This window comes from Rhinoraja longicauda, chromosome 6 (assembly GCF_053455715.1).
Source record: "Rhinoraja longicauda isolate Sanriku21f chromosome 6, sRhiLon1.1, whole genome shotgun sequence".
NCBI lineage: Eukaryota > Metazoa > Chordata > Chondrichthyes > Rajiformes > Arhynchobatidae > Rhinoraja > Rhinoraja longicauda.
The window spans coordinates 67,653,082-67,673,358 of NC_135958.1; the positions used below are offsets into that span (position 1 = coordinate 67,653,082).

At 45.9% G+C, this 20,277-nt stretch overlaps 1 protein-coding gene across 1 annotated transcript; it reads left to right on the plus strand.

Annotated features, from left to right (window-relative positions):
• Nucleotides 1-278: 278 nt before the first annotated feature.
• On the plus strand, nt 279-18,873 carry galk1 (galactokinase 1). Its single transcript, XM_078401586.1, has 8 exons — nt 279-557; nt 1,520-1,709; nt 6,707-6,826; nt 9,693-9,828; nt 9,940-10,121; nt 14,031-14,181; nt 15,191-15,353; nt 16,570-18,873. The coding sequence occupies exons 1-8, from the start codon at nt 279-281 to the stop codon at nt 16,639-16,641; spliced, it is 1,293 nt and encodes a 430-aa protein (XP_078257712.1). The 3' UTR covers nt 16,642-18,873.
• The last annotated feature ends 1,404 nt before the right edge of the window (nt 18,874-20,277 follow it).

Below are 20,277 nucleotides of genomic sequence, written 5' to 3' on the forward strand. Positions count from 1 at the left end.
ATACAAATAAAATTGACTTGACTTGACTTGACTTATGATCTTAAGTGTGACCGCAGCAGTTCCAACCCCAGCTGCACCCTGTGAGGGGCGGGGACGGGCAGTGGACGTGAACTTGCTCACGGCGTCGTCACCCCCAGCAGACGTCACAAAGGGCCAGTCCGAGGCGTTGGCCCCTCCCGGCCAATGGGAGAAGCGAGCTGGAGGGTCTGTCCGTGTGGGCGGGGCTAGGCTGGGGGGAGGGTGATGATTGACAACTGCGGCCGGCGAGCGGCAGCATCATGGCGGAGCCGCGGGACGGGCCGGGGGGCTGCAGCTTCATCGTGGCGGAGCCGGGGGGCTGCAGCATCGAGGCGGAGCCGCGGGCCGCGCCGGGGGGCTGCAGCATCGAGGCGGAGCCGCGGGACACGCCGGAGGCTCGGGCTTTCTTGGAGGAGACCGTGTGCATCTTTAGGAAGACTTACCCGGGCATCGAGCCGACGATCGCCGTGGCGGCTCCAGGCCGAGTCAACCTCATCGGAGAGCACACGGACTATAACCAGGGATACGTGTTGCCCATGGTGAGGGGGCTTCGCCGAGGAACTGGAGGGGGGAGCGACGGGGGGACCAAAATGGCGGGGGGGGGGGGTGATCGGGGAATGATGGAGGAAAGGGGAGGTGGGGTTGGGGGTGGCGGGAAGGCGGTGAGGGTGCGAAGCGGCAGTGCCAGGGGTGGTATATGTGGGTGGCGGGAAGGCGGTGAGGGTGCGAAGCGGCAGTGCCAGGGGTGGTATATGTGGGTGGCAGACAGGGACATGGGATGGGGAAAGAAGGAGTGTAGGAGGAGGAAAGTGCGAAAGGAGTGCAGGAGACAGACATAGGACCTCTCTAACTCCAGGTCCCTCAGGTCGGCCGACTTGGGGCTACTCACTATCCCGCGGTCTGTGGCTTAAGCTCAGGGGTGGCCGCGCTTTTGCGGTTGCAGCTCCTAGACTGTGGAACAGCATCCCTCTCGCCATCAGAACTGCCCCCTCCATCGACTCCTTTAAGTCCAGGCTCAAAACCTATTTCTACTCCCTAGCGTTTGATGCTCATTGAGGAGGCGCTGTGAACTGTTTGCGTGCTACTGTTTCATTTTTTTCCTTAGTACCTAATCAGATGTACAGCACTTTGGTCAACGTGGGTTGTTTTTAAATGTGCTATACAAATAAAATTGACTTGACTTGACTTGACTTGACTTGACAACGGTTGATGGTTCTTTTACCCAGCTTGAGTGACCCAGATTCAACGCTGACCTTGGACACTGTCTGTGTGGAGTTTGCACGTTCTGTCTGTGTGGAGTTTGCACGTTCTCCCTGTATCCCTGGTTGCACCTGCTAATTTCCCTTGGTGCAAGACAGATGTGACCAATGTAATGGGTCCCTCTCATGATGCAGGGTGGAAGGGAGTGGCATGGGGGGGACAGAAGCTGAACCGAAGGTCCCCAGGAGGTTGGTGAGGTGTTGGAGGTGGAATTATGATGGATAACCCTTTAATCCCTTAGGCTCTCCCAATGGTCACCCTGGTGGTCGGCTGCGTAACCACAGATGGAATCATTTCGTTATGTACCTTGGCGAAGGAAGCAGATGATCCGAAATGCGTGGAATTTCCTGTGCCAACAGAAGGAAACGTTTTAACTCCTGGGTTACCTAAATGGGCTAATTATGTGAAAGGAGTTGTTCAGTATTACCGAGGTAAGGCGACACCCGTGCTTAAACATCTGATTGCGTAACGCCATGTCTTCCATTGTTATGTTATTGATTTTATTAAAAAAACAGATATAGATTTACGGTAAGGGGTAAGAGATTTAGATGAGGCTTTCCTCCATCCCTACCAGAGCATGGCCAGTATCTGGGAGAGTGGTTGCTACAGAGTTGCTTATGACATATAAATGTCTGGATGAACACCTAAATTGCATTGGCATAGAAAATTACGTGCTAAGGGCTGAGAGGTGCGATTATTACAGAAGGGTTTTCCGTGGTTGGCATGGGCATGGTGGGTCGAATGGCCTGTTTTCACGCTGTATGACTTTGACTTCTTGCACACCAGCAAATTGGGACACCTGCAAAGACCCAAACTACCTCCCTACATCTTCGTCCTTTCTTCCCCAGCCAGACACTAGCCCCTAAGGTGCTGGCCACAACACCCACCAAACTCCAGCCCAATCCTGCAATGCTGCCTCCTCTCCCAACATCTGAAACGTTGGCTCTACGTCTCTCTCTGACCTGCTAAGTGTTTAAGGCATTTTCCGTTTTAATATCAGATTTCCAGCATCTGCAGTTGTTTATTTCAATACTTTAATTTTGGATAGCACAAGGATTAGATTGGGTAAGGTAACATGGGACAGAGAGAAATGAGGGAGAAAGAAGTCAATGGATCTGTGAGTGTGGTTGATGAGTGTTTGAAGGAGGATCCTGTGAAGAAAGAAAACTCCCCCACCTTAGCTGTTACTACTATGATCTCCCAATCCCTGCCTCACCCCTCCCTCTCGCCATCTCTCCTCTACACTCTGATGCAGGATCATGACTCAAAATGTTCCTCTGCCTCCACAGAGGCTGCCTAACCCACTGAGCTCCTCCTGCAGTTTTTTTTTTTGCACTGGTATCAAGTGGTGAACTGGATTGTCTAATTCAGTGCTGCATATGCTATTGAATGCCATTTTATACAAGAAATACATTAATTGTGTAGAAACAAGGAACTGCAGATGCTGGTTTACACAAAAGGGCACAAGTGTTGGAGTAACTCAGCTGGCAGCATTGCACAGAAGGACACAAAGGAGGGTCCCGACCCAAAAAGTCACATATTATGTTCTCCAAAGACGCTGCCTGATCCTCCGAGTTACTCCAGTACTTTATGTTTACTTGCATGAATTACTTTTATGAAAACCATTTCAGGTTTTAAAGTACTTTATTTATAATGCATATCTTTGGATAAACTCAACAGTCAGTCGCTCTATTGATAAAATGTAACGACAAACAATGAAAAGGATTAGTTAATTGGTCACAGAAATGCCCCAAGGTAATTGAAATATATCACAAACTGGCTGAGAAACAATCACTACAGTGTGTAGTTCAGTTTATTATTATCATGCGTACCGAGATATAATGAAAAGCTTTTTTTGCTGCGTGCTATCCAGTTAGTGAAAAGACAACACATGATTACATTCAGGCTGTCCACAGTGTACAGATACAAGATAAAGGGTATAACATTTAGTGTAACATCAAATCCAGTAAAATCTGATTAAAGATAGTTCAAAGGTCTCCAATGAGATAGATGGGGGGACAGGAGAGCTCTCTAGTCGATGAGAGACGGTTTAGTTGCCTGTTAACAGCTAGGAATAAACTGTTCCTAAATATGGAGGTATGCATTTTCGAATTTCTGTACGTCTTGCTGATGTGAGAGTGGAGAAGAGGGAGTTACTGGGGTGAGACTCGTCCTTGACTGTGCTGGTGTCCTTGCTGAGGCAGAGTGAAGTATGGATTGAGTCAATGAACTTGGTTTGCATGATGGTCTGGGCCACGTCCACAACTCTGCAATTTATTATGGTCTTGAATGGACTGGTCCCAAACAATGCTGTGATGCATCCTGATAAAATGCTTTCTACAGCTCATCTGTAGAAGTTGGTGAGGGTTGTTTGGGACATGCCAAACCTCCTAAGGCTTCTAAGGAAGTAGAGGCATGGTGTAGTTTCTTGGCCATGGCTTCGAGGTGCCTGGTCCAGGACAAGTTGCTGGTGATATTTATTCCTAAGAACATGAAGCTTTCAACTATCTCTACTTCGGCAACATCGATGTATTCCGTTGGTTCCTGAAGTCGATCACCTTTGCCTTGCTGACATTGAGGGAGAAGTTGTTATCTTGGCACCAGGCTATGAGGTTCTCCATCTTCTTTCTGTACTCTGTCTCGTCATTATTTGATATCCAGCCAACTATGGTAGAATCGTCTGGATATTTGTTGGATTGGTCTTTGACCGCACAGTCATGAGTGTCTAAGGAGTATAGAAGGAGCTGAGAACGCATCCCTGTGGAGCACCAGTGTTAAGGATTGCGATCTGTTTGTCCAGGAAGTTGAGAATCCAGTTGCAGAGATGACTCCAGCTTCACTAATTCAGAGATGAGCTTGAAAGCAGAGCTGTAGTCTTATGATGTGGCGTCGGTGTCTCTCTTATCCAGGTGTTCTAGGGATGAGTGATGGGCGAGGGAGCTGATATTAGCCGTGGACCTGTTGGGGTGGTAGGCAAACTGCAGTGGATCAGGTTTGCTTGGTCGGCTGTATTTAATGTGTTCCTAACCATTCTCTCAAAGCACTTCATGATGGTGGATGCCTTTGGCACTGGACTGAGAATGGTCTTCTTAAAGCAGGTGGATACCTCAGAATGGAGTAGGGTGAGATTAAAGATTTCCGCGAACACTCCCGTTAATTGGTCTGCGTAGTTCCCAATGAAGCAGCCAGGGACCCCATCTGGGCCAGTTGCGCTCCGTGGGTTCACTTCACGGAGGCTGATCTCACTTGTACACCAGTGACCCTGGGAAAAGGCACACTCGAGTCTGACGGGGTGGATGTCATCGCCCATTGGCCTTCTGCTCAAAGCGAGCATAGAATGCATTGTGCATCGGTGCAGGAGGCCATTTTGCTGCCAGTTCAATGCAGTCATTTAAGTCTCATTCTCCCTCTCCTGATATCCCCCTGACAATTACAGTGATGGGGAACCATCAATTAAGGGGAAAAAAATCAGAAACAAGGGAATGATTGATGCCATTGTCAGAATAAATGCATTGAAGATGAAAAACTGGACAGATGGAATGGAGTCTTGACAGCAAGTGGGGTAGAGCAATCAAGGTGGCTGTTTGGGTGGGTAAATTGGTGGTCTTCTGTTGTATATAAGTTATTACATTGAGAAACAAACACTGAGATTGATTATGTGAATGTGAGGGGAAGATGGAAATAGGCAAGTTGCAATTTTCCCAATTCAGGGCAAGAACAGAAAAAGCCATGAAAACCATCATCATTGTACCAGAAAAAGTGGAGGAGAAAAGACCAAAGCAAAAAATATATTGTTTTACTTATCTCACAAAGGCAAGTATTTTTTAACTGGCAGAATAAATTGAGTCAAATGAGCTCATAAGTATGAGAACAGGTTCTGCCAGGTGGAAGAGGAGAGCTGGATTGACCTGTATTCAGAACCCTCAGGCCATCCGGTTGTAGGTTTGCACATCCTTGATGTAACTGACAGACACAAAAGGATGAAATTGAAATGGTCCCATGAACCACTGCACGGGAACAGGCACGGGAACAGAGTGGAAAGGGCAGAGACTAAAGGAGAAAAAGTGGAATCAAGGTGGGAAGAAATAGCTTCCTTGGTTAAGAGCTGGCACTACCAGGGTTTGTAGTCATTGGGTGGAAGTTAGAAGCAGAGTGCACATGGTTGTGGAAAGTTCTCCAGAGGAGAGGGAGTCTGGGACAATTTAGAAACTGATGCCTTAATGTTTAGTCACAAAATGCTGGAGTAACTCAGCAGGTCAGGCAGGAGGGAAGGAATGTGTGATGTTTCGGGTCGAGACCCTTTTAGTGTTCAGGGTCATTGACAGCAGGAATGCAAATGATTTAGCATTCAACCTCTGAGGATGCTATTATTACCAGAGTCTATTGGCATGGACACTGTGGTGAAACACTCAGTCCTGTAGCTTGGAGCTCTGGTTTTGGATGCAAGCTGCACGTGGGAGTGAGCATATGAGAGGAACGTGTCCATTTTTTGCAGAACTTGCCATAGCCTCTTGCTGACAGATGTTAGAGAATCTGTCTGCTTGTCAGTCAAACATTTCATTGTGGCATGGATGATGCAGTTACAAAGAAGTGCACCAGCACCTCTACTTTCTTAGAAATTTAAAGAGATTCTGTTTGTCTCTGAATACTCTAATAGCCAGCTATAGATGCGCTACAGAACGTATCCTAACTGGTCGCATCATGGCCTGTTATGGCAATTCCAATGCACAGAAATGCACGAGCCACAGAGTCCGCCGGGTGGACTCAGCCTGGTCCATCATGGGCATAGTCCTCTCCTCTATATAAAATATCTACATGAGCCATTACCTCAAGAAAACGGCATCTATCATCAACGATTTCCACCATCCAGGCCATGTCCTCGTTTCATTGCCACCATCGGGCCTGAGGTACACAGTTCTGAAGTTCCACATGACCAGGTTCAGGAACAGCTACCTTCGTACAACTATCAGGTTCTTGAATAGGAAGGAACTTTAGATGCTGATTTACACTGAAGATAAACACAAAATGCTGGAGAGATTCTGCAGTCAGAAATGCTGCCTGACTTGCTTAGTTGTTCCAACATTTTGCAACTATATTTAGCTGACAATCAGGTTCTTGAACCAACCTGCACAACCCTAATCTTATCTTGACAAGGAACACCACAGTCCACCTCTTGCACTACTATGAACCTGTTATTCTTTAATTACATTTTTGCACTAATGGCTTGTTTTTTGCAGTCTTCTATAAAGTATAGACTTTCTCTTCCCCTTTTACATAGTGCTTTATATTGTTTCTAAATTCAGTGTTAGTTTTAAGATATATCAAAAGTGCCATTAGATGTCTAACAAGTTTTGTTTTTGATTGTTTTGTTTTTGCATTTTCCTTTGTCCTCTCATCATTGTGAACGTGCTCTGTTGTATCTATGTAGCAGGCCCACTCCCTGGCTTCAAAGCAGTAACAGCAAGTAACGTCCCATTAGGCGGAGGGCTGTCCAGTTCAGCATCCTTGGAAGTGGCCATCTACACCTTCCTACAACAGATCTGTCCAGGTAAGCAGAGCATATGCAGCAGTTCTGTAAATGTTGGGACTCCACCATAACCACATTGCCTCCTTTATTTCAAGAGATGAAGTACTCCCAGGACCACTGTTTCCCTCTCAGTCATTTATTGAGTTTAACTGATGGGAGTATTTCAACACACATCTTCCTCATTGAACTTCCTGATCAGATATGACTAATCTAAAAAGTTTCCAACATCAGAGCTAATTTTGCTATGGATCAGTGTGTAGGAAGGAACTGCAGATGCTGGTTTATACCGAAGATTGACATGAAATGCTGGAGTAACTCAGCAGATCAGGCTGCTTCTCTGGAGAAAAAGGAATAAACGATGTTTCGGGTTGGTACCCTTCATCAGACTCTGAACTCACAGTCTCTACCCTTTTCTCCAGAGATGTTATTCCTTTTCTCCAGAGATGTTGCCCGACTCGCTGAGTTACTCCAGCATTTTGTGTCTATCTTTACTATGGATCATGTGGTTTCCTGGTGGATAAAGGTCATGGGTATTTGAAGGTCACAAGTGCTAATGATCCCAGGACTGACAATTAGCTGAGAGTTCAGATGTTCCAAAACCCACCAGGACAAATTGTTAAATTAATTTCAATTTTTTGAAGTGGTGTGTGGTCAGTGTGTGGTTACTGTGTAACCAGTGTTTTCAGTCCTGCATTGCTCCTTCTGACTGCATTTGTTTAAAAGTGCTCATCCATGGGCTCACCGTTGTTGGGGTACAGTGGTGGTGCAGCAGTTAAATTACCAAACCAATAATCCAGAGACCCCAATTCAAATCCAACGTTGGCAGATGGAATTTAAATTTGGTTAATAAATCTGGAATTTAAACAGTCATGAAGGACAATGACCACAAATACTACGAGGTTGTTCAAAAAACCGTTCGGGTTCATTCATGTCCCTCAGGAGGAAATCTGCCATCCTTTCCTGGTTTGGGCTATGCAACTCCAGACCCATCCTATATTGTTGTCTCATTATTGTTCTTTGAAATATCGTACAATTTCCTCTGGGGTAATTAAGAACAGGCAATAAACAGCTGGTCTTGTCAGCACTGTCCTGGTCCTTAAAAATGAAATTATAAAAGCACAATTCAAAAATGGCACGCTGGTTGTGATTTCTGAGGGGCTTGGTTCTCTCTCTGGTCACATTTATTCCCTTAATGTATGTATAAAATCTATTTGGATTCTCCTTAATCTTATCTGCCAGAGCTATCTTTGCCCTCCTGATTCCCTAAAATGTGCTGCTAAATCCCTATATTCCTTCAAAAATACTCCTGATCCCAACTGCCCTATATCTGACCCATGCCTTGTTTATCCTGACCAGAGCCTCAATTTCTCGTCATCCAGGGTTCCTTACTCCTACCTCCTTGCCCTTCACTGTTAACAGCAGTAATGCTGATACGCATATTACAGCTTCATCTCATTCCTTTTGATTTGTCTCTCTCTCTCTCTACTGACCTCCCTCATTATTCCATCCACAAGATGACTCCATAAAACATACAATCTCCATCACCCTGGCTTCATCCCATCGTACACATTCCCTTTGAATGAATGAATGAATGAATGAATAAGTTTATTAGCCAAGTATGTGCATATACAAGGAATGTGCCTTGGTGCACAGCTCGCAAATGACAACACAAACATACAGTTAACAATTAAGAATAAAGCATAACCATATCAAAACAATAAGGATACAACATTACAGTCTAAACATGTGGGTGAAAATAAACCAGAGCAAAAAAGAGACTACAGACTTTGGTTATTGAGTAGAACTACTACTTGTGGAAAAAAAGCTGTTTTTATGTCTGGTTGTGGCTGCTTTGACAGTCCGGAGTTGCCATCCGGAGGGAAGTGCTTCAAAGATTTTGTGGCCAGCATGAGAGGGGTCAGAGATGATCTTGCTCGCTCGCTTCCTGACCCTTGCAGTGTACAGTTCGTCAATGGCGGGGAAGGTTGCAGCCAACAACCTTCTCAGCTGTGCGAACGATCCGTTGCAGCCTCCGGATGTCGTGCTTGGTGGCTGAGCCAAACCAGACCATGATGGGAATCCATCATTGTCCTATCCATTCCTGCCCTGACTTCTTTGTCGCACAAATTAATATGGTTTTCTCTTTTCCCAGTTTTGTTGAAAGGTGTTCAGCCTGAAGAATTAACGTTATTTCTCTCTCCATGGATCTTGCCTGACCTGCTGAGTGTTTACAGCATATTCCTTTTTAAAATTTAATTTTAAATGAAGCCTGCCCTCTGATGCCTGGTGCTCAGAGTTTCTGAGGATGCTAATAAATGAAGCCTTATCACTATCCAAGGAAAGTATAGAGCTTGTTGCTTGTTGGCCCTTTCAAGAAACATCAATCTAAACTCTAATGTGGAGTTTGAAGGATGGGTATGATAAATGGGAGTCATTGGGATGACTCATTGGGATGTCATGTGGTAATTGTACACTACCATACATAATAGGAATAGAAAGGATAGCTTTGTCTATATACCAGAAGAAGCACTCATCGTGGTATAGCTGGTACAGAACCTAACCCGCACCATCTTTTACCCAGAATAGAGTAATCAAGAACCAGAGGACATAAGCTTACGGTGAGAGGAGATAGCTATAATAGGAACCTAAGGGGCAACTTTTTCACTCAGAGGGGGGTTTCTTTATAGAACTCGCTGCAGAGGAGGTATTTGAGGAAGGTAGTATATCAACTTGGACAGGTACGTGGATAGCAAATGTTCAGAGGAATATGGGCAAATGAGACAAGCTTAGTTGACATCTTGGTCGGCATGGACGGATGTGCGGAAGGGCCTGTTTCCATGCTCTATAACTTTGAGCCCTGACAGCATTTTAAATTTCTGACCATCAGATGATGGGGATTTAGTGGAGAAGGCCCTGGCCTGTCAGAAAGCAGAGCATACATTTGCCTCTGTGCCCTGTGGAATCATGGACCAGTTTATCTCGGTGATGGGAATAGCTGGCCATGCCTTGCTGATCGACTGCAGGTGAGCAAAACACAGATAGGTATTATTTTACAAAGATTGCCATTATTTTCCAAGGACAAAGTTTGCCCAGTTTGTAAGTTTGTGTTTGAGCAAATGCTTTTCTAACTCAAGGTCTTTGCAAGTGACCCCTGTGCCCATCAGTGACCCCAGCCTGGTGATCCTCATCACAAACTCCAACGTACGCCACCAACTGACGGGCAGCGAGTACCCAGCCCGACGTCAGCAATGTTTGGAGGCTGCCAAGGCGCTTGGGAAGGAAAGTCTACGCGATGTTTCAATGGCTGAATTGGAAGGTGAGTGAAGGTTATGAAGGCCGGCATGTACAATACGGAGAAAGATGTCTAAAGGATGGGTGTGATGCATTCCACAGGATGGATCTCAGGCGAGATAAGTGAAGTGAGCAAAGGTGCAGCCTGAACTGATGCAAAAACACAGATGCAAACTAACCAGGATAAAGTAGTCTGTTTGATTGTCACCCCCTGGCCACTGCCCTTCACATTCACTCCCTCTACCACCAGCTTGCTGTCGCTGCGTGTCTGTAAGTGTGTACCATCTGCAAAATGAACTGTGGTTACTTATTCCGTTGCTTTAGTGCCACTTCTTAAACCTGCAAGCTCTGCCTCCAAGATGGAACGGTGCACGGGAACACCACCACCTGCAGGTTCCCCTCTAGGAGGTATCCCAGCTGACTTGGAAATGGACATATTTCCTTTCTTACTGTAGGGCCTAAGCAAGGGTTTGTTACCCAAATGCAGCAGCAGCCCACCGTTACCTCAAGGGCATCAATAGCTGGTCATGCCAGGCGTACCCCCAGCCTGGAAATGAATTTTTGTTTCCAATATTGTCCAAGTTAAAATCTAGTTCCGGCAGTTTCCCTCCGGTTGTGCTGCTCATTCCTCAACAGTACCTGTTCTCTGCTCCTAGCCAGGTCAGAGCTCGTAAAAGGGTCTCCAGTGGGAGCTGAATGGTCTTGAGTTACAGGTTACTGTTCACTTCACCGGACCAGGACTTGGTACAAATTAATGAACACAAGAACATAACCTAATAAGTAGGGGCAGGAGACCAGTCAACTTTGACCCTGCTTTATTTAACAACTTAATGGTCAAAATTTTACCTCAATATCCTGCCCTGTCCCTCGATTCCTTTAATATCCAGAAAGCCATTGATTCTGCTTTGAATTAACTTAATGATCGAATCTCCACTGCACTCTAGAAAGGAGTATTCTAAAGGTTCACCATCCATTTCAGGCATAAAAGGTTGTAGGATGGAACTACGGATGCCGGTTTACACCCAAGATAGACACAATAGACAATAGGTGCAGGAGTAGGCCATTCGGCCCTTCGAGCCAGCACCGCCATTCAATGTGATCATGGCTGATCATTCTCAATCAGTACCCCGTTCCTGCTTTCTCCCCATACACAAAATGCTGGAGTAACTCAGTGGGTCGGGCAGCATCTCTGGGAAAAAAAGGAAAAGGTGACGTTTCGGGGTCGAGACCCTTTTTCAGACCCTTCTTCTTGACCTGAAACGTCACCTATCCCTTTCCTCCAGAGATGCTGCCTGACCCGCTGCGTTACTCCATCATTTTGTGTCTATCTTCAGGCATTTAATTTTAATTTGGTTTTTGGTCATTCAGGGTTTATTACTTATCCTGAATGGTCTTCAGGTGGGATGTGTTGAGTCATCCTCTGGTGAAGGTTGCATGTCTTCTGGCAAAGGTGCTCCCACATTGTTGTTGTGAGCGAGTGTCAGGAGTGTGCAGTTTGGAGGGGAACCTGCAGACGATGGTGAATCTACACACCTACTTCTCTGCTAGTTTTGAAGGTGCTGTTGAAAAGCCCAGGCAAGCAACTGCAATGTGTTTTGTAGACGGTACACGTCAGCCACTGTGGCATGTTTAGGGTGATATATGAGGTGCCATTCAACCTGGTGCTTTACGATGGCGCCAAGCTTTGAGTCGTTGGAGCTACATTCATTGCTGATGGCGGAAAGGCTCCAGGGTGGAAGGGAGAAACTCCCTGCAGGATATCAGCCTCCTCTCATAGCCAGTGTTGGTGTTGCTGGCCCTGTGGAATTTCTGGTTACATTTCTTGTGAATCCCCCAGGGCAATGATGGTGGGTGAACACAAAATAGAAATGATTGCGGTTTAAAATGTCAAGGGCAGGAGGTTAGATTCTTGTCGGAAATGATAATGACCTGACATTTCTGTGGAATGAGTGTGACTGGTCGCTCATCAGCCCATGCCTGAACATTGTCTAGGTCTCACTGCAGGCAGGCATGGGCTGCTTCATTTACTGAGAAATTGCGAATGGAAGTGAGCATTATGCAGTCAGCGAGCATTCCCACTTCTGGCCTTATGCTGGAAGGAAGGTAACTGAAGCAACTGAAGATGATGTTTGGAACTGGAACAGCCTGAGGAACTCCTGCAGTGCTGTCCTGGGCCTGGGAGCATTGCCTTCCAACAACCACATTCATCTTCCTTTGTGTGAGGTACGGCTCCAACCTATCTTCCCTTTGACTTTAGGTTTTACCACAACAGCTCGATCCTACATTTGGTTAAGTATTGCCTTGGTGCAAAGCCATTGTGCAGAATTCACACATTAGAGACACTCTGACAACTGGCTGAAGGTATACTTTATAAAAAGTTTAAATAAAGCCAAGACAAAGTAGAAGGATTCGATTTGCATTTCATGCTGGTCCTTGTCGCGGTCAGATGCAGTACACGGGATTGTAAGTCTCAAGACTCAAGAGTCCCTTCGAAGGTTACAGGGAGAATGTAGAAGAATGGTTTTGAGAGGAAAAATAGATTTGCCATGATTTAATAGTGAAGTAGACTCGATGGGCCAAATGGCCTAATTCTGTTCCGATGTCTTATATGAATTAGGAACAGATTCTCGTGCTGTATCAGGGTTCAACGGGAAGCTAAATTTTGTTTCTGCGATTCTTCTTGTTTCTTTCTACACCTTCCACATAGAAATCTAATCCAACCGCTTCTAGCCATATTCAACTCATTCCAGCTGGACTCGCATCACCTTCCATTAACTAATACATTTAAGGTAAAGCAAACTCTTTCCCTTGCTCACCACAGTTCACATCTGAGGACCATGTACTCAGGGGAACGCTGTCACCAGCTGCCATCACAATGCTTAGAGCTGACATTGCTCTGCTAATAGCTACTTGTTGCAAAGATGTTCTTGCTAACGTGAACGTTATTAAAGAACGTTTGGAAATATTGGCCTGAAAAATAGAGCAGAAGGGAACCACCACTTGCCTACAGCATTTTCATGTCCTTAATGCTAAAAACAGCTGGTGCTGGAATAATCACAAGGTCAGGCGGCATCTGTAGAGAGGGAAACATAGCTAACGTTTTAAGTCGACAATGACTGATTTCCAACATATCTGTTTTTGCTTCAATTGCTTAAGATGTCCTAAACTGCATCAGAGCCACTGAATCCACTCTGAATCTGCAATTTGATTTGTTTTCTGAACAAATATGGCAAACAAAAATATCCCACATTCAGCAGAAGAAATAAATGGCCAGTTAATATTTTGTTGTGGTTTTTGTAGTGACCTTATAGGTGTTGAATGCTAACCAACTCCAATACTGTAGGTAGTGTAAACAGATTGTCCAATATCAATGCCCTTCATGGTCTTCAAATGCTCTGCCTTAATAGCTTCTGTTTCCAAGCGGAAATGAGCACTGTATCTTGTTACTCCTTGTGGGAGCGTGTATGGTAAAGCAGATGTTCTGTCGTCTTCAAATAGTTTGGAATATTTTGAGCTCTTGGAAGGAACTTTGGGAAACATTTAGTCATTCTAAATGTCATAAATATTCATGTACTTTGAAAATAAACTATTATTCAGGAACAAGATTGTTAGAATCATAGGTGTTTCTTTCCTTAATGTGATGGTGCAACTCCATTTCTCTCCCCCGCCACACACCTTTATTTCCACCTCACATCCCCACTCTCTTACACTCCTCCATCTCCTTCCTCCCCCTCTGTCTCTCCCACTCTCTCTCTGTTTTTTCTTTGTGCTCATCCCTCTACCCTCTTACTTCACTCCCCCTCCTTCTGCATCTTTTTCCTCTGCCTCCCTTCATCCCCCCCCCTTGCCCTTCCTTCCACCCCCTTCCTCTGCCCACTTCTTTCTGCCTTTCCCTTTACCATCCTCCCCTTGCCTTCTCCCTCCCCCCCATCAGCTGCGAAGGCTTCTCTGGATGCCGAGGTGTACCGCAGGGCCCATCACGTGATCAGTGAAATCAAACGGACCACCGAGGCGACTGAAGCCCTGAAATCCAGGAATTACCGGGAGTTCGGGAAACTGATGGTGCAGAGCCACAATTCACTGAGGTACCTCGGGGTGTGTGAAACGGTGGGAGATTGTCGTCTGCAGGGAGGACAAGATGGTAGTTTGCTTCCTCTATGGCCAGAACAGATAATCAGCTCGAATTGGAATTCATTCATTTTGCAATCTTGCACAGTCATTATGTCAGAGCTGAGATGTCAGAGCATTATTTAGAATTACAAGCACTGATAGGAAATGAGACACAGCCCCAAATACTTTGTTCTGTGAGATTCTTTCCACTTGATGCTGTCAGTGTATTTCTAAAGATAAAATGAAAACAGAAAATAATGGAAACGCTCACAAGGTCAGGCAGCATCTGTGAAAAGAGAAATAGTTAATGATGCAGATATATCATTTTGAAACATTTTTACAAATCCTAGATAGACCTACACTCCCCAATCCTGCCCCTGATGCCACGGTGTAGCCGGTTTGTACTGCGGTGTTAAAACAGATGATAGCGCTCTGTCTAAACAATGAAAGATGCTCAGGTGGCCGGAATCATTAATTTTAGAAAAAGTAATATTCTATATGGAATATTTCTTGGAAACAAAAACAGAACGTGAAATAATCCAGCAGGTTAGGCAGCTGAAATGGAGGGTGAAACAAGGTTGGCCTTTCATCAGAAGTGGGACCAGTTACAAATGCAGAGAAGTGAGGGTTTGAATGATCTGGTGGTGCAGCAAGCAGTGCTGCTGCCTCGTGGCTCCAATGCTGGCTCTGTTTGGGCTATGTGTGTTCTCCCCGTCAACGTGTGGACATTCTCCACGTGTTCGGGTATGGGTTTGTTAAGTGGCCACTATAAATCATGCCTTAATGTAGATTTACAGCAAAATGAATCGAAGGAGAGTTGATGGGTGTTTGTGAGTTAGATGTTAACAAACACAGAATTGGGGTTGATGCGAGACTTTGACACCTTATCTTGGAACTTCATACCTTTTGGGCAGGATGTAATATTGATGGAAGATTAGGTTAGATATTCAAGATAACACCTCTCTACGTTCTTTACTTTCACAGAGATGATTATAATGTCAGTTGCCGGGAGCTGGACGAGTTGGTTGCCATAGCAATGGATGGTGAGGGCGTCTACGGCAGTCGGATGACCGGAGGAGGCTTCGGAGGTTGTACGGTTACCTTATTGGAAGCTACAGCTGTGGAGAAAACAAAGCAGCGAATTAAGGTAATAGGGGGAGAGGCAGAGGGAGAGAGCACTCAGGGCATACATGCCACAGTTACTTTTCCCTTCCTACAGTTCAAAGATACAGCAGGGAAACCGGTCGCTAGGCCCACCGAGTCTACGGTGACCATCCATCACCCTTTCACACTTGTTCTATGTTATCCCATGTTCTCATCTACTCCCTATACACTTGGGGCAATTTATAGAGGCCAATTAGCCTACATACCTGCAATTCTCTGGGATGCGGGAGGAAACCGTAGGAGCACTTTGAGTAAACCCATGCAGTCACAGGGAGCGCATACAGACTTCACGAAGGTAGCAGCTCTACTTGCTGCCCCCAACTGTGCGCACACAAATGAATTTGATAGCAGTTTAAGTGGAAATCCAGGACCAATTTGGATTAAAAACTCAACAATGTGGGTTTGAAATCAGAAGGATTTCACGTGGGACGGTGGAGTCTTGAATTCACTCCCCAAGGAGATATGGGCACAGAGGGTAAAATAATGTTCCCAGGATGGAAAATGGTTGGCGTTTTGTTGGATGAGATTCATTTGTCATAGCGTAGTGGGTCTGGATGTGTTGCGCATATTAGTTGGCACTGTTGCTGACCATTGCAGTCGGATTATCGATCAATCTAACAGTGGCCCATCACAGAGATTCCTTAGGCTTCATTAGATGTCAGTTTCTGCCCTGCCATGGAATCTCTGACACAGAGGTAGCCTTCAGGATGAAGCTGATGTGGGGTATGCTTTTCCCCTGTTCTCTGGAGACAGGCCTCATGACCTGTTGGACAAACTCCATCTTGGATCCCGAGATGAAATACAAGATGATTGTATTTCGTGTAGTACATCGGGGAGGCTCAATTCACCAACCTACGTCATTCCTCGATGTTCTCTAGGGTCAACAGCTTAACATCCAACTTCCCAGTCTCCTTGTAGGTGATAGTCAGTCCAAATGGGGCAGTGGTCAGAGAGGGCCTTCTGAAGGTGAAAAGAGGTGGTCCTCCATTTACATGGGGTGGGTGGTACCCCTGTTACATGAAGTGGGGGAGGGGGAGTGTTGGTGTGTAGTGATGTCCAGTTGTGTGAGGATGGATGGAGTGATGTGGTGCCCCAGTCACTTCAATATCCTCTGTCCGATTGATTTGTAATTTGACAACTTGAATGCATCTGACCAATTAATCCGTGGCAGATTATAATCTCCTACCTCTCCTTAACAGGACAAATACAGCGGGACTCCAGTGTTTTACATCACCACACCTTCCAGAGGTGCTCACGTACTGCAGCTCTGAGAGATCGAAGGATTCACCAGCCATTGATCAGACCATCCAGCCATCCACATAGTAATCCACAAACCTGCCTTATCTGATCCCTGGCCCTGAAGTATTACCGCAAAGCAGCAAGAGAGAAACAGGTTATGTCCCGCATTACTCGGCGGTCATCCCCTCAACAGTTGATAGACGATGGGTGGAAAGAACTTGAAACTGTCCCACCCCTGGTCCCAAGCCATGAGGGCTGCCTCAGGGTGTACGCTCTACCATAACTCTTGGCTGCAGAGTTGTGGATGGGCTGCCACCCCCTCTGTATTGATACCAGTCCTCTTGCAGGCTCCTGGCTCTCACTCGCCTGGTTTGTAGAAGCAGCACTGGAGCTACTGAATGCATACCCTTATTAAGGGTCGCAGAAACAAGGTAGGTCAAGGAAATGCAGATCACCCCTGATCTAAATAAATGGCAATGATGTTCAGGGGGCTGAATGGTTTTCCTTCCATTGAACCCCTCGTTTTGTATTGGGCAAGGCTTCACACACAGTGCTGACACTACTTGCCATGCTTCAGTAGCCTTGTTATGTCTTGTTTTGGGAATTGATTCTTACTGGGGTCATGCCACACGTACTTTCTCGGTTATATGAACTATGCAGGCATAATTTTCGAGTGAGCCTAGACGTTAGCAAGGCTGTTAATGCCATCGAGCAGGACATTACCACATGGCCTTCCACTGCTCACTGCATTTTGACCGGAAACACTGGGAACTGGCTTTCTGGGTGGGTTGCGTCATTTCCCACTGTGCCAGTGAGGAAATATTTAATTGTGGTGAACCTTGATCAGTAATGTGCTCTTTAGACAATGGACAATAGGTGCAGGAGTAGGCCATTCGGCCCTTCGAGCCAGCACCACCATTCAATGTGATCATGGCTGATCATTCTCAATCAGTACCCCGTTCCTGCCTTCTCCCCATACCCGCTGACTCTGCTATCCTTAAGAGCTCTATCAAGCTCTCTCTTGGATGAGGGAAGACTGTTACTAATTGGTATAATTTGCTATATTTTTACTTCTGTTGAATCTTGGCGAAGTTTAGGGAACATTTTCCTGAGACATCTCACATCATGGCTGTCCTCCCAGATACCCTACTCTTACAGGAGAGTGTCCAGATGATGCTTTTACTGTCCAAATGCTTCATGTTGGGGTTTGAAACACATTGCTTTTATATACTGATGTATTTTAATCCCATACCTTTCACATGTGACTACTTTATATCGGCGAGACCAAGCTTAGATGAGGTGACCATTTGCTAATGTTTTTTTTAACTCTCCATCCCGGCTTTAAAATGAGAATCTCCCTCAGCGGGACTTGAGAACGCAGAGATGCCTTAACTTTACACCTTACACTGAGTTTTCGTCTTGGGGTAATTGTAACAAAGCCAGAAGTAAGTCTGAGAAACGGTGTGGGCAGTAGGTTTGAGGGCCTTACAGCGCCTGCAACCCAGGTTCGTTCTTGACTGCGGGCGCTGTCTGTACGGAGTTTGTACGTCCTCCCCGTGACCTTCGTGGGTTTTCTCCGAGATCTTCAGTTTCCTCCCACAGACCAAAGACGTACAGATATGTAAGTTAATTGGCTTGGTATAAGTGTAAATTGTCCCTAGTGTGTGTAGGATAGTGTTAATGTGTGGGGATCGCTGGTCAGTGCGGACTCAGTAGGCCAAAGGGCCTGTTTCCGCGCTGTATCTCTAAACTAAACAGCTGCACACACAGAGCAGCAAAAAGATGTATTAATAGTATATTTATAAAGTACAAACCCAGCCTGAATTAACTCAAGTCTAAATGAATCCTGCAGAACGTGCCTCCATGACTAGATTTCCTTTGGAGTCTCTGATTAGCCCCACCTCTCCCCTCATACTTTTCCCATGTAGAATATTTTTGGATTAGACCTTTTATGATTCCTGCCAGCCTTTCCTTTCTATCCTCTCATTTCCTTTTCTTACTTCTCCTTTGAACATTTTATAACCAACCCCGCTCATCTTTGTGCAACAACGTGACCTCTGTCCTAGTGCATCAGTCAATGAAAGGAAGCATGCAGGTTCAGCAGGCAGTGAAGAAAGCCAATGGAATGTTGGCCTTCGTAACAAGAGGAGTTGAGTATAGGAGCAAAGAGGTCCTTCTACAGTTGTACCGGGCCCTGGTGAGACCGCACCTGGAGTACTGTGTGCAGTTTTGGTCTCCAAATTTGAGGAAGGATATTCTTGCTATGGAGGGCGTGCAGCGTAGGTTCACTAGATTAATTCCCGGAATGGCGGGACTGTCGTATGTTGAAAGGCTGGAGCGATTGGGCTTGTATACACTGGAATTTAGAAGGATGAGGGGGGATCTTATTGAAACATATAAGATAATTAGGGGATTGGACACATTAGAGGCAGATAACATGTTCCCAATGTTGGGGGAGTCCAGAACAAGGGGCCACAGTTTGAGAATAAGGGGTAGGCCATTTAGAACGGAGATGAGGAAGAACTTTTTCAGTCAGAGGGTGGTGAAGGTGTGGAATTCTCTGCCTCAGAAGGCAGTGGAGGCCAGTTCGTTGGATGCTTTCAAGAGAGAGCTGGATAGAGCTCTTAAGGATAGCGGAGTGAGGGGGTATGGGGAGAAGGCAGGAACGGGGTACTGATTGATAGTGATCAGCCATGATCGCATTGAATGGCGGTGCTGGCTCGAAGGGCTGAATGGCCTACTCCTGCACCTATTGTCTATTGTCTATTGTCTATATGCTGTGTTCTGTTTTGCTGTCTCTCTTCTCGGTCATGGAAACTTTAATTTTCACTTCTCCCTCTTGGGAATGCACCTAAACTGCGGTTGAACCATCCCCTCCAGAAAGACTGCAGGGGACGGGAATATCTCTGATCAGTTGAAACCATGATGACAATCCTGGAGATAAACTGTAAACGGGTTATCTGATCAGTGGGTGAAAGGGAGCAGCTGGAGAGTGAGAACATCAATGAAAGAATGTCAGAGTATAAAATGCAGAGCAGAAAGACATGCCCACCATGTCAGGCTACAGTAGGGGTGCCAACTATCTCACTTCCAAATAAGGGACAAGGTGACATCACCACCCCGCGTCCCACGTGACCTCACCCAGCCAGCGGCTGCATGCTCCCGCTCCACCAATGGCGACTGCCCAGGCCGGGAGGCAGGTTGCTATGCAACCTCCATTAGGTGGCACCTGGGCCTCCGGACCTACACGATCCGGACCTACAAACTCAGGAACTGGGCACAGGCATTGTGCAAAACTATGGTGAATCTGTGGAATTCGTTGCCACAGACGGCTGTGGAGGCCAAGTCAATGGATATTTTTAAGGCAGAGATATTCTTGATTAGTGCAGGTGTCATGGGTTAATTGGAGAAGGCAGGCGAATGGGGTTAGGAGGGAGAGATAGATCAGCCATGATAGGTCGAATGGCCTAATTCTGCTCCTATCACATATGAACTTATGAAAGTCACCCAATCTGCATTTGATTTCCCCAGTACAGAGGAGGCCACATTGTGAACATTGCAGTACACTAGGTTGGGAAAAGTGCAAGTGAATGGCTGCATCATGCTTTCACTCAACTGTGAATGATCACATCCATCTGAATTAGCTCAGCCTGTTTTCCCTTTGTTTC

What these genes read in the sequence shown, in the direction of transcription:
- galk1 (XM_078401586.1), top strand. Translation starts at nt 279, where the DNA reads ATGGCGGAGCCGCGGGACGGGCCGGGGGGCTGCAGCTTCATCGTGGCG. An exon ending in AGTTGTTCAGTATTACCGAG is followed by an intron (nt 1,710 to 6,706) that starts GTAAGGCGACAC and finishes GTATCTATGTAG; the next exon opens with CAGGCCCACTCCCTGGCTTC. An exon ending in CCTACAACAGATCTGTCCAG is followed by an intron (nt 6,827 to 9,692) that starts GTAAGCAGAGCA and finishes TCTGACCATCAG; the next exon opens with ATGATGGGGATTTAGTGGAG.